This window comes from Schistocerca nitens, chromosome 12, assembly GCF_023898315.1.
Source record: "Schistocerca nitens isolate TAMUIC-IGC-003100 chromosome 12, iqSchNite1.1, whole genome shotgun sequence".
Classification (NCBI taxonomy): domain Eukaryota; kingdom Metazoa; phylum Arthropoda; class Insecta; order Orthoptera; family Acrididae; genus Schistocerca; species Schistocerca nitens.
The window spans coordinates 129222802-129237828 of NC_064625.1; the positions used below are offsets into that span (position 1 = coordinate 129222802).

At 42.6% G+C, this 15027-nt stretch overlaps 1 protein-coding gene across 7 annotated transcripts in view; it reads left to right on the forward strand.

Annotated features, from left to right (window-relative positions):
* Window positions 1-15027, forward strand: part of LOC126215270 (lysine-specific demethylase 4C-like) — a 384640-nt gene that overhangs the window by 321379 nt on the left and 48234 nt on the right. For 6 of the 7 annotated variants that reach the window (XM_049941954.1, XM_049941953.1, XM_049941958.1 and 3 more), the window contains one exon: window positions 2412-2567. The exons of the other annotated variant lie outside the window; for it this stretch is intronic. In XM_049941954.1, coding sequence (XP_049797911.1) covers window positions 2412-2567 — 156 coding nt within the window. The remainder of the gene's footprint in view (window positions 1-2411; window positions 2568-15027) is intronic. 7 annotated transcript variants of the gene reach the window in all.

The window sequence follows — 15027 nt, forward strand, 5'->3', positions numbered from 1 at the left end:
TGAACTGCTCTACCCACTTGTAAAAATTTGCACAATTAATACAACCTTCACCATAAACTTTAGATTTTCTACAGTATATACTTACTGGTTTCTCACTTTCAGCAAGTAAAAAATGAACAACAGAATGTTATTCAACTATTGCGGATGTTTCAAGCGTATTCACCATCTTGAGTTGTATTTTTGAGGTTAGAAACAAAACAATGTTGATACATCAGTTGATCAAGGCTCATCCCAGTGATGCCAACTTAAAGCCATAAAAGTACCAAATTTGCCCTACCAACAGTTTTTTCTCCAGACTAATTTGTCTCATTAATTATTGAATGGCCCTCATACAAAATTGTCTCTCTTTTTGTGTCCACTTGTTGGCGTGCTGTCTATTGGCACTAGGGTTAGACCATCAGCCAACATTTATATAGTGATCCTTTTTTTGTGTTTCACCAGCAAGAGCATCTGGCATTCACAAATATTCAGCTTCTTGTTCTGGGGCTGCAATGGAGTTGGTCCCATGGATGGAGGTTATATGTACTGGTGGGTGAGCATTTCCGTGGTCACTGTCATTGTAGGTCCTCCATTGTTACTCACTACAGTTGTTTGCTGCAGCATGGGAATCCGGAATCTGTTTACCTTGAGGCTGTCTTCTTTCCTGTTAAAACTATTTCCACATCTGTGACTTTCTACTTGCTCCCTGAACAAATGTGCACTATAGCTGTTCTCCACAGTGAGAAACGCTATGTTGGCTAATTTTATCAAGTGGTCAGTCTCTCACAGTAAGAGCTCTGCTGTGGATGATTTCTCAACCTGTCCCAATGTGCGGTACCATTTATTTTTGGTCGTGGTGGTATTAGTGGATCATCTGCACATTTCCACAGAGACTTTTTGACATGTACACATTTTGCTGCATAGCCCCTGCATTGTGAATGGAACCCTCTTGTCCTTTGCTATTCTGAGACACTCTCTGATATACCTCCTCAATTTACTAAGCATTTGCACAGGATGAGGCTGATGTATGGAGAAAGGCTGTACTCGATATTTCTCCTTCTGATGCAGCACTTAGCTGGGTGTTGTATTTTGTGACATTTCTTATATAAATGATGGAGTACACTTAGTAACTCTTAAGGCATTCCTGATGTTGCATCTCACATTTGGGGTGCAGCAACTCACATATTCATCTTGCATGTTTATACTTACCATACCTCTTTTCACAGACAGGTGATAAAAATTTGTGCAGGTATCACTTAGTGTGTGCAGTTTTTGATGCACATTGTGGCCCGGGCTCTCACCATTCCTCATAACCAGCATATCCAGAAAGGATAGCTGATGAAAAAATGTATCAACATCTACCCCTTCTGCAAGCACAAGTTACAAGGTATAGTGAAAACTTGTGTAACATTGTATATCAGCAACTGACCCATTCAGATCGATACCTGTACAAACTTTCAAATTGACACCGAAACGAGAAAAGAGGTATGATTAATGCACTCATAATATGTGTGAGATGAATGTGTGAATCATAGCTCATCAGACATGAGATGTAACACCAGGAATGGACTTTGAGGAACAGTGAGTGCTCCACCTCTTTTATAAGTGTCACAAAGCATGACATACTGGAAGAAGAAATGTTGTGTACAGCCTTTGTCTGTATATCTCAAGGGTGACAGACAGAATGGCCTTGTATTGCACAAATACTGTGTAAACACTATTTACAAACCAACCAGGAAGATGAGAGTCTGTCTTAGATTGGCAAAGACTAGAAGACACCCACTCACAATACAGGGAGTGTGCACACATGGAAAAGTCTGTGTCAAATGAGTGAACGATCCACTAATACCAGAATCGTGGAACATTAAGGATATTGCAGGTTGAGACACATCGAGAAATTGGACGTGGCAGATCATGCGTTGTGCGAAACTGACCATGTAATAAAACTCTCCAGCATGCTGGTTCTTTCTGTGAAGAAGTGCTATTGTGCCCATTCATTTAGGGAAGACATATAAATTCACAAACATGACAATAGTTTTGACAAGAAAGAAGTTAACCTCACAGTAAATGGATCTCAGATTTCCATGCCACAGTTACAAGTAACAGTCGAGGAACTCGAGTGACAATGACCTGTGAAACTGTGGGCATTAGTGTGTAGAGTACATATAACCTCCATCCATGGAATCAACTTGAGCACAATCCCCTCTCCTCAGGAAGAAAACTGAATCTTCGAGAATACCAACCAGATGTGCTGGTGAAACATCGGAACAATCGTTAAAGAAATGCCAGCTGAAGATCCCGAGACGAAAGTGGACAGGCGACATTTTCCTCGCACACTTTCAAACTGTGTTTACCCCTTCCCTCGACCCAATCCCTCGCCCGCTGTGTGCCGCCGTGCGTGTCTCCACCTGTGTTTTGTCTGTGTCGTGCAGGCGTGTGCTTTCGAAACGGGGCAGGCGGTGGTGGTGTGGGTCGGGGGCAGCTGCTTCACCCCCGGGCACCTCACCCGCATGTCGGTCAGGCCGCTGCTCAAGGTCGCCCTGCCAGACGGCAGACTCCTCCACGAGGTCGACCCGTCCGCCATACTCGTGAGTAGCGGCTCTGTACTCTGGGCTCTCCCCTTACTCCAACCCTGTCCCTCTCCTCGTTCTCAGCAGATACCAAACTCTCTGAGGTTCAGGTATTTAATAGTAAGAAACTGTCTCTCTCCGCTGTATGTCAATCGAGAATTCCTGTCTGAATAAAACTGTGTGCCAGACCGGGACTCGAACCCGAGACCTTTGCATTTCGCGGTGAGACGTACGGGTACGACCCTGGACCCGTTCTCATAGGTTTAGTTTCGAGGGTGCTACTCCTGTGAAGTAAGTGGGAGAACTTCTGTGAAGTTCAGAAGGCGGGATGAGAAGTACTCGTGGAAGTAAAACTTGAGAGAGCTCATCGTGAGCTGTGCTCGGATAGCCCGGGTGGTAGTGCTCTCGCCCGTGAAAAGCGACAGATGGGGGTTCCGCATTCGAGTTCCAGTCTGTCACACAGTTTTGGTCTGCTGAGAGGTTTCAAATTGGCACAACCTCTGCTGCAGAGTAAAAGTTCATTTTGGCATAAGTGTATTGTTTGTACAACATCTGACATACTTCAGAGCCAAATTGCTCTTTCACACACTTCAGTTTGATTTTTTAGCTTCAGTGTCAGTTTTCCACCTAGTATTAAAACAAAACAAAAATAATTTCATTTGAATTTATTTTTACATGAAATTGAACATACAAGTAATTGTGACTGTGAATTTGTGATCCACAATTTTCTTCCAAACTGAATATTTGATTTCTGCATAGCAGAAAATTGTGTGCATTTGTGTACTACATGTACACGAGCTACGTCTGTACTCTGCAAGCCACTGTGCAGTCTGTAGCGAAGGGGACCTCGTATTGACAATAGCAACCAAAATGAATACCTGCTCCCTCTGAAAGCATCTTGTTGTTGCGGTCTTCAGTCTGAAGACTGGTTTGGCTCAGGTTAGTCTGTCCTGAGCAAGAGTCTTCATCCCTGCAGAAATACTGCAACCTATGAGTACATTCATTTTAACCTACTTACTGCATTTGTGTGTAGATCTGTGATGCCTCAGGATATTTCCTACCAATTAATGCCTTCTTTTAGTCAGTTAGCATTATAGGTTCCTTTTTTACCCATCATTTGATTCAGTACACCTAATTAGTTACTTGATCTGCATATCTTATCTTCAGAATTCTCTTATAGTAACATGCAGCTTAGTATTCCTTATCATATTCTCATTATGTCAACATGAGATAAATGGTGGTCTCCACAGAATTGTCCCATTACAGTATTTCTTGAATACCAGTTTTCTAAATTTGTGTGATAGGGTTCAACAAAAGCAATTTCACTTTTCTTCCAAAGATTCTAATACAAGTTTCGCTTTCACTTTTGTGTGAACTATAATGGCCTGTTACAGTCTTAGCAGAGTATCCCTGAACTGGTGTCTGCCATTATGCTTACTTTGTAGGGCTCTCAAATGCTGGCCCAGTACTCCAGAATTAGTGCACTAAAATCTTCTATGCAGTTTCCTGTACCAGTACACTGCACTTTCTAACAAATCCTCCATTTGCCTTCCCTGACACTAGTTTTATGTGTTGCTGTTCTTGGTATTGACACTAAAATTTTCAATGATGATGTGATATATTCCTGATATATCAGTATTGATTTTTGTGAAGTTCGTGACCTACACAGGTGTAAATATTCAGTAACAATAATAAGGTAAACATCATAGTTTCAGGTTCACAATTATTTTTGCATTACATTTCATACAAGGAGCAAGACTTGTAAAATTAATGATTGTATCACTTTGTATAGTGTTAGGTGAAAACTGAGGCAGTCATAAACTTGAAAACTGAATTGTTGTATTTGGAATTGTGACTTATCTCCAAAACAAAAAAGGATTAAGGACAATAAATATGCAGTGGGTGCAGAAGGCTTGACATTTGTAAATAATTCAACATTAGAGCTGCTGTGTCAGTAAATCCACAGGCAAAAATGTCAGTCAGTAATGTAATCTCGCTACCTAGTTTTTAGGTGTCGCTACATAGTTTTTAATCTGAATGTGAAGTAACTATGAGTGAACTCTTTTACTATCATTGAGCCTTATTTGGAAACTTTGTAAGGAGAATGCGATTAATCACACATACATACACAAACCAACAAAATAGTGAAAAGTTTTATTGATGTTCTACAAAGGTTAATTTATTCACAAATTGATTTTAAGTTCCAAAATCACTTTGTGGCCAAACAATTTTTGTAGAATATCAGCAACAGTCAGATTTTTATTCTTGTTACTCTGATAATATTCTGCCAATAACTGAAGGAATATCTGTTTAATAGACTTTGATTAGCTGCTGTTGTGAAATGAGTACACAGATAGACCGGCTGCATTTTTCCCCTAGTCCAGGTAACTCGAACATTGGTTGCAATGGTCTGAGGCCCGTGCTGGGGTCTCAGTAAGAAGTAATTACTTGTTTTGAAGCTTGCTGAATTACAGACATTTGTATGTACTGCATGGAATCCAGAGAGTTTTGGCTATGCAAATGCTGGAAAAGATTAGCATTTCCTTTCATGTCTCTGGAGAAATGATACTGGATGGTTAAAAAATCTTTTAGTCCTTTTGTCTGTGTCCAATCTGTAGATGACTTAATTTAAATTTGATGAAAGTTTATCTTTACAACAGTATATTTTTATCAGTTTTCCCTTCTTGTCATCGCTTTTATTTTTAGAAACTCCAACAAATGTTGCAATTTTAAAATTCACGCAAAGCACTCCAAATGCTACATTAAATTGTGAGTTCATAATATCAAATACTGCTTTTATTTTATTGTATGTGGAGATGTAGGAGTGTCTGAGAATATTCAAATTGTAGTTGCTAATTTGTGGCATATATATCTTTGAATACTTGTAAATTACGAGCAGAGGAGTGACAGGTGAGAACTACCACTGTCTACAACATTGGTATCAAATCTACAGCTCCAAACAAATTGGCAGATTAAAACTGGTTGCCGGACCCGGCTTCAAACCTGGATCTCCCACTTACCACAAGCAGAAACCTTTAACCAACTAGGCTATCCGTGCATACTCCGTGTACATAAGGATGAAGACAGTGTATGTGGAAGTTTAGTTCAGTCTGGGGAGCATGTACAGATAGCCAAACAAGTTAAGGTGTCTGATCACAACAAGAAGGAAATTCAGGCTCAAGTTCCAGTGCAGTACAAATTTTCATATGTCACTATTGAGTAGTACACTGAAGAGCCAAAGAAATTGCAAGCGTGCAGAGGTAGCACAGCACTATGTGCCATGGACTTGACTAATGTGTGAAGTAGTACTGGAGGGACCTGACACCACCAATCCTGCAGGGCTGTCCACAAATACGTAAGAGTATGAGTGGGTGAAGATCTCTTCTGAACAGCATGTTGCAAGGCATCCCACATATGCTCAATAATGTTTGTATCTGGGGAGTTTGATGGCCAGCGGAAGTGTTAAATCTCAGAACAGTGCCCCCGGAGCCACTCTGTAGCAATTCTGGACGTGTGGGCTATCGAACTGATCTGCTGAAATTGCCGAAGTCCGTCTGAATGCACCATGGACACGAATAGATGCAGGTTTTTATTATTTCGTTTGGCATCGAGGATACATTACTTGAATTGAACAGCAGTGATGTTACTGGTAACACAATATGCATATACTACAAATAAAATAGAATACATTCATTTATGGTAATAAAAGTCTTAGATTAGATCGATAAATCAATAATATACGTACGGATAAAAACACTGCGATGAGTTACGTGTAAAAGAGAAAATGTGGTTTTTATAAACAGTAATATTGACAAACAGAGCTTCAAGTTGTAATAAAAACTATAGGTTAATATCTAAAGTTTCCAGCCAGGAGATTGCTTCCTCAGAGACCTCATGTATGCCGGTCAGAGTTCCAGCATATTTCCGTAGGGGACACTCTGTGACTATGTGGCGTATTGTTTGTCGTTGGTGTCTGCAGTCACACTTAGCACTTTCAGCGATTCCCCACTTATGCTTCGAGTCCTGGCATCTTCCGTGCTTGGTGCGTATGCGATTTAGGGTGGTCCACGACCTCCTAGGTAAGTGGAATCCAGGAGCGACTCGTGTAGGATCAGCAATGAGACCTGCAGAATCGGGATTGGCTGCAAACCATTCTTCCTGCCATGCTGTTTCTAGTTGGAATCCTTCAGAAGTAAGCCTTTTTCCAAGTCTCCAGGAGGGTTTCCTGGACTTAAGACGTTGCCTTTGAGTGGCATCACAGTTCTGGTGTAGCGGTAACTCGGGATTCTTGGAGCATTTCTCCCATTCCCTTTTCAGCGCTGCTTGACGTCGTAACTTCGGTGGTGCAATATTAGACAGAACAGGTAGCCATTCTGTGGGTGTGGATTTTATTGTCCCGGATATGCTTCTCGTGGCTACATTCAGTTGCGTGTCTACCATGGCTGTATGAGTGCTGTTCAACCATACTGGGCTACAATATTCCCAACAGAGTATACAAGTGAGAGGGCAGTTGTTTTGAGTACTGATGCCTTAGCTCCCCAGCTTGTTCCGGAGAGTTTGTTCAATATATTGTTTCTGATTCTCATTTTTAAAGCTGTTTCAGTTAGGTGTTTTCTATATGTTAGCGAACGATCCAAGGTCACACCGAGATATTTTGGGAATGGGTTATATAACAGCAACTGATTTCTACAGGAAATTTGCGGTTTATAGCGAGCGTGCCTATTACTCAGATGGAAGGTGGAGGATTCAGTTTTATTTCTGTTTACTTTGAGTCGCCATCCATTAAAAAATTCATCTAGAATTCGCAGATCCTGAGTCATTTCTGAAGTTGTAAAATCGTTAGCCTGCGTCACCAAGGCTATGTCATCAGCATAGATAAATGTTCGTGCTTTCGTTTCTGGCAAGTCAGCGACATATAAATTGAAAAGTAGGGGGGGCCAATACTGATCCTTGTGGTAGTCCGTCATTTAAATTGTATACCTTGCTTACTTGACCTTTTAGGTGAACTTGGAATTTCCTGTTGGGCAGCATGTTATTGAGTAGTTGTGCAATTCTTTTACACGGAATTATTCTTAAGAACTTAAGAAGCATGCCTTTCCGTAACACTGTATCATATGCTGATGTTAGGTCAATAAACACGGCCATTGTTTTCTTCAGGTCTTCGAAGCCCTTCTCTATGTATGTTGCAGGTGATCAGACAGGATGCTTATGTACCTGTCAGAGTCATATCTAGACTATCAGGGATCCCATACGACTCCAATTGCAATGCCCCACACCATTACAGAGCCTCCATCAGCTCGAACAGTCCCCTGCTGACGTGCAGGGTCAATGGAATCGTGAGGTTTTCTCCATACCCGTAGATGTCCGACTGCTCAATACAATTTGAAAAGAGACTCGTCCGACCAGGCAACATGTTTCCAGTCATCAACAGTCCACTGTCGGTGTTGACAGTCCCAGGTCAGGCGTAAAGCTTTGTTCGGTGCAGTCATTGAGGGTAGACAAGTGGGCCTTCTGCTCTGAAAGCGCATATCAATGACGTTTCATTGAGTGGTTCACACACTGACATGCGTTGATGGCCCAGCATTGAAATCTGTGGGAATTTGCTGAAGGGTTGCATTTATGTCATGTAGAACAATTTTCTACAGTCATTGTTGGTCCCGTTCTTGGAGAATCTTTTTCTGGCCACTGCGATGTTGGAGATTTGATGTTTTTTTTACCCGATTCCTGATATTCACCGTACACTCGTGAAATGGTCATATGGAAAAATCCCCACTTCATCGCTACCTCAGAGATGCTGTGTCCTATCGCTTGTGTGGGACTATAACACACATTGAAACTCACTTAAATCTTGATAACCTGCTATTGTAGCAGCAGTAACCAATCTAACAACTGTGCCAGACACTTGTAGTCTTATATAGGTATTGCTGACCATAATGCTGTATTTTGCCAGTTTACATATCTGTGAGTTTGAATATGCATGCCTATACCAGTTTCTGTGGTACTTCAGTGTATATCTCTACCTGTGCGGATGATGCCAAGGAGTTCACAACCAGTAAATATATTTCAAAATCATTTGAGAAAACTACTTAATTATGAGACAGGTCTGCAGACCAGTACTGGACTCTCTCTCTCTCTCTCTCTCTCTCTCTCTCTCTGTGTGTGTGTGGTAATTACAACAGAGACTGGTGTTGGCACCTTCTTCTCCATTTTTCGTGAAGTGAGAGTTTTGAAAGTCACGTGATTTTGAAATTTATTTTATATCCAGCTGGTACAGTTTGGAACAAGGGTTGCTTATCAAAATATTACCTACTAAGTCCAGTGTTATGGAAAGGATAGACTGCTACTCATCATAATGAGAAGGTGTTAAGTCACAGACTGGCACAAAAAAAAAACCCTCTATACATTTGAGCTTTCAGCTGAAAGGCCTCTTTTGAAGTAGAAAACGTGTATACGCTCATGCAAGCACAACTCACACATATGAGTACTAAGTTCCCTCTACAAGGACTAGAAGGCCATAAGAGCAATTCTGAAACACCCTGTTGGGCACATACAGAAGTGGAGGGGACACACTACTTGGCTTTCAGAACTAGTAGTTATTTCAGTGGGAAGGAAAGAGAAATGGGATAGAGGAGGTTAGAAAGGAAGGGTAGCTTATTCATAATGACTGGTACTGAGTAGTGACTAGGAGATACGGCTGTGGCAACCCCTCCGCTCGCACTGCGACTAATATGCTTCCTACTTCTAAACAACTCAGAAGCATCTGTGTCTCAATACTTTATGCAACTGAAGCCATAACTTTCTCAAACCTAGCCTCGAAATGAGATCCTCCTCCTCTGATATCCTCTGCAAACCACCCACTGACACCTTCTGTCACCTCCTAATCTCTTTAACATCGTAGTAAAATTGTACAACTTCCCAAACCGTTACCTGTACTCCAAGGTTCCTGTCTATGCAGTACCTTCCGCTGTAAAACCTGCCCAGTTTACTCGTTCACTACCACCTGTTTAGACCCTACCACTGGTAAATCCTACAATATCAAAGGGAGAGGAACTTACAAAACAGTGTTCGTCATTTGTCGACTAACTTTTATGTAGGTTTCACCACCACAAAACTGGCTGAGCACAGGAATGGACGTAACAGAACTGTCTGCCTTTGGAGCAGCCAGCACCCAGTTGCTGAACGTGCTCTTGGGGGACCTGCTACTGCTACTGCTACACCAAACAGGCTACTCGGATCCTCCCATGCAATGCTAGTCTCCCTGGATCCTGGAGTGGGAACTTGCTCTTTAATATGGCCTCGAATCTCGATACCTTTCCAGAAAGACAAAACAAAACATTCATCCTTTCACATGAGCTCAACTCACACACACACACACACACAAACACACACACAATGGCACTGTCATCTCCAGGCACTGTGATACGACTTTGACTCCATGCGATGTGAGAGACGAGCTTTACTGGGGTGGGTAGCGGTGGTGCAGAAAATGTGTGGGGCCGAGAGGGGGAGAGACATTAGGTTAGGCTGCGGGTGAAGGCGCAGTAGTGCTGCCTGTAGGAGCGTGCGAGGACTGCCGATTGGAAACAGAGCGAGTACGTGTCTAGTATTGCAGTTCACGTGCTTTAAAAATTGAGCTGCTGCCTATTTGTCAGTGTGTGTCACCTTCCTTTTGCTCTGCTGCTGTTATACGAGTATGGTAAGTCTGAGAACTGGGTTGCAGGAATGAGGCTAGTTGTGACTCAGTACAGAAGTTGAGTACACTATCTCGCTGTTCTAAAGTAGCAGAGACGAAGCGAAATTGCCAAATATCAGTATCGGATGGATTTTAATATGAGGGAGGATTGGTAAGTAATGCTTAGCAATTATTTCTCACCTGGTATTGCAACTGGAATCTGAAATTTCATAACAATATAATTTGAGGTTTTTGTTACTGATGGTATTTTGCTTTCACGGTCAGTTCTAGCGAGAGAGTCCTCAACTACTAAATGAACGTGGCGTGCATGTTACTGTTATCAGGTTATGAAGAGCAGTGAAAGGTAGTTTGATATTTGTGGGCCGGAGGGCATAAAGCGAGTGCAATTCACAGGGATGTATATGGTATGTATGGGGATGACTGTACGGACCGTAGCAATGTCTCCAGGTGGTATGCGTACTTTCGAGAGAGTTGTGTGAGCCTTAGTAATTTGCTAAACTCCAGGCAACCATTAACAGCTGCAATCATGCAGAATATCAGAGCCACTGAGGCAGCAGTTTTGAATGATGTGCATGTGCATCTATGAACCTTGGTTGCATCAGTTCAGCATTTCTTATGTGCAAAGTACAATACTGTTTATGACATGAAGAAATTTTGTAAAGTGAACCTGACAGACAAGGGCCATAGAATGATGACAGGCTAGATCACTTAACATGTTATGCCCCAGTACAGCACGAGTGTGTGAAGGAAGTTGTCACTGGTGATGGGTCACGGACATACCACTACGTGCCCGAAACCGAGTAGGCGGCTGTTGAGTGGAAACGTGCTGGTTCCTAAGTATGAAAAACAATTCAAAGTTACTCAATCTGCTAGGGAAGTGCTTGTGACAGTGTTCTGGGATATGCATGGTGTGTTACTGGTGGACTTTGCTGAACACAGGACCACTGTGAATGCTGCAGCCTACATTAAAACATAGGTTAAATTTCATCACACCCTTCGTGACAAATGCCACAACATTAATGCTGACAGTGTCAGACTTCTTTGTGACACTGCTCATCCCAATGTTGCTGCTCCTGTTTGTGGGAAAATTACCAAATTTGAACGGGAGATCCTCCAGCATCCACTATACAGTCCGGACCTTGCACCGTCGGACTTTCATCTGTTTGAAACTTTCCTGGCAGATTAAAACTGTGTGCTGGACCGAGACTCAAACTCAGGACCTTTGCCTTTCACGGGCAAGTGCTCTACCAACTGAGCTGCCTAAGTACGACTCACGCCCCGTCCTCACAGCTTTACTTCCACCAGTACCTCATCTCCTACCTTCCAAACTTTACAGAAGCTCTCCTGCAAGCCTTGCAGGACTAGCACTCCTGAAACAAAGGATATTGCAAAGACATGGCTTAGCCACAGCCTGGGGAATGTTTCCAGAATGAAATTTTCACTCTGCTGTGGAGTGTGCGCTGATATGAAACTTTCCTGGGAGATTAAAACTGTGTGCCGGACTGAGACTCGAACTCGGGACCTTTGTCTTGCGGGCAAGTGCTCTACCAAGTCAGCTACCCAAGCATGACTCACGCCTCATCCTCACAGCTTTACTTCCACCAGTACCTCGTCTGTGAGTCATGCTTGGGTAGCTCAGTTGGTAGAGCACTTGCCCGCGAAAGGCAAAGGTCCTGAGTTCGAGTCTCGGTCTGGCACACTGTTTTAATCTGCCAGGAAAGTTTCATATCAGCGCACACTCCACTGCAGACTGAAAATTTCATCCTGGAAACATTCCACAGGCTGTGGCTAAGCCATGTCTTCACAACAGGCGCACACGGCCAGAACCATCGCAGAGCTAGTGACGCTGATGAACGTGGCGTCTGATGGAGCAGGTGAAGGAGGGTCCACAGTTGGTGTCCGTGTAGAAGCCCTGCTGGACTCTTATCCCACATTGGAGTGAAGCAGTATGAACTCAAAAAATGTTCTAAAGCAACTCCAGGTGACCTGCTGGATACATTCTTCCACATCTGATATTTAAACTTCCAAACTGGCATTAGATAAGGATGAAACAAGGGAGCGGTGAGATGGTGAACGCCACTAGTCTGACTAAAAGATGCAAATTCTCAAGAAACAAACTGGGGGTTTTTATCACTACCCATGCTGCATGGAAGTCCTTCTATTGCAAAAATCTTAGACAGGGCCAAAAATAAAAATAGTGGCTGCTGCAGACATGGACAGACAATGTGTGGAAACTTGAAATAGGCATCCACTACAATGAGCCAAGATGTAGGAAGGCCCAGCAAAATTGACATTTAGACTCTCCCACGGGCGCTGTGGCATCGGCCAGACAGATAAAGAAGCCTGCAGTGCCACCTGTTGCTGAACACAGTGGGTGCAAGCAGCTTAAGCCGTGTAACGTCTCCATGTATGCCTTGCCAATACACATGCTGGTGAACAAAGCTTTGGTGCGAGAGGCCCCCAGTGACCAACAAACAGAAGCCACAGTGCATCACGGCATAAGAAAGCAAGAATCACAATCCGGGGACCAGCATCTTCCATAATTAACAAAAGAACCCTGTCAGACACAGAAAGTTGGTGCTGGAGGGAAGAGTAATTACACAAGGCATCTGAGACAAGGTCCAGGGGTTTTTCTGGCCAACCTTGCTGGACAAAAGAGAGGACCCAGCTAAGTACAGGATCCACAGTGACAGCTGATGCTATCATAGCTCTAATTATGAGAAAACCGTCAACTACATTTTGATTCACAGTGTCTAAACAGAAACAAAGCAACTCGTCTTGATCAAAGTCTGGATTTGGCCCAATTGGATGGTGAGATAAGGCTTTGGTTGGTCATGTTGTGCCTTCAGTCAGTAATGGATCTGACGACTATATCGAGAGAGGAAGAGAGCCCACTGCTGCAAGTGATGTGCTACCTTGTCCAGGACGGAAGCTGAAAGATTAAAAAGAGCAACCAACTGCTTGTGATCCGTGATTAAATGGAACTTTGAGCCGTACAAGAAGACGCGAATTTCTTGAGGGCAAAAACAGTCACTAAAGCCTCCTTTTCAATCTGAGAATATCACTGCTGAGAGGAAGCTGAAGTCTTAGAAGCATAAGAAATGGGTCATTCAGACCCGTGAGTGTATTTGTGCGCCAACACCACACTAAGACTTTACTGAGAGGCATCTGTAGCCAACACAAGATGGTGACCGGGTTTAAAAGTGGCCAGACACGGGGCAGATCGAAGTTTAGATTTAAGCAAAGTGAATGCTGGCTCACAATCTGGGGGCACAAAAGAGGCATATTTTAATGCAAAAGTGCATGGGGAGGCTGAGCAACAGTGGATGCATCTGATACAAACTTATGGTAGTACACGCTTTACCTTGAAAAGAGCTTGACCATGGCGAAGCCGCAATTTTGTCAACACAGTCATGCAATGGCTTGACCCATGTGTGAGAAACCCCCAAACCCAGGTTCTCAACTGATGGCTGAAAAAAATTGAGATTTGGCAAGATTGCACTTGAGACCTGCAGACTGCAAAAAAGAAAACAATCATCAGAGATTCCTAAGATGGTATTCAGTGGAAGAATGAAAAACATTGATATCGTCAAGGTAATTGATGCAGCCTAGTACAGAGACTGTCAGCTATTCCAAAAAATGCTGAAAACTGGTGGCCGCATTAGCGACACCAAAAGGCAGGCGTTGATATCGGTGTAGACCGAAAGGTGAATTGACAATGAGGAGGTGCATATTGGCCTCAATCGAGTGGCGCTGGGGGTACACTTATGACAAATCAGTCTTGAAAAATTGTGGCCGTCTGATAATTTTCTGAGCAACTCGTCAGGGTGGGCAAAGGGTATTTATCTATCATGGACTCTGCATTAATTGTGACTCTAATTCATTCTTGTAATTATAGATTACTGTAAAGATGAACTGCAAGTTAATCTGAGAGCAGAAAGGGAAGGAAGCAAAATTGGAGTTTAACACACAGTCCACAACATGCTCATTTGAGATGGAGCACACGCCAAGTTGCCCCATTTCTTGGTGTATCAGTGCAGAGTCATAATGATGAGGAATGGTATCCCATTCACAGCTGTGTAACACTGTGTACTGACAGTGGTGGTAACAAGATCCTGACTGGCCAGAACTGTAGGCGAATGTCACATCTTGCAAATGGGAATCAGCTTCAGATATTAGAGGACATTGCTGCTGTCAATGAATGCTTGCTTGTCTCGAATATTTTCTTAGCAAACATTGGGCTCACAGTGGATTTTTTCGTCAGGTACCTTGCAGAGGACCATTGCTCACAGCAGTGGGTAAAGCTGCACATCTTCACATTTTCAAACAAGCACATTCTTAATCATCTTGTGGTGCAGTTCTTCTTGTTGTATCCGCACTTGCTAAGAAAATGGGATGAGACGTTCCGCTTTATGCAAGACACCTTTTTTTTGTTTTGTTTCACCTATACATGTTTCAGCAATTTTGTGCTATCATCAGTGGGTTCAATTTTTTATTTTTAACTGTAAAATTGTTGTTACATATTAACATTTGTGTTGTTTACAACATTATGTATAAGTTGCATTTATAACTTAATTGGTGAAAAGTGAGTGTAAGCATTAGTTAACATACCTTATATGATGTTGTTGTCCATTTATTTTTGTAGCTATTCTACTACACAATATACAACTTGTCATCTGCAAAAAGCACAATGTAATTTATTTTTCTGTTTGTTATGCATTTACGAATGAAGATGAGACTGTATCATGTTTTCTGTGTGTAACTTACAGTTTTGAAGTTGTGGTG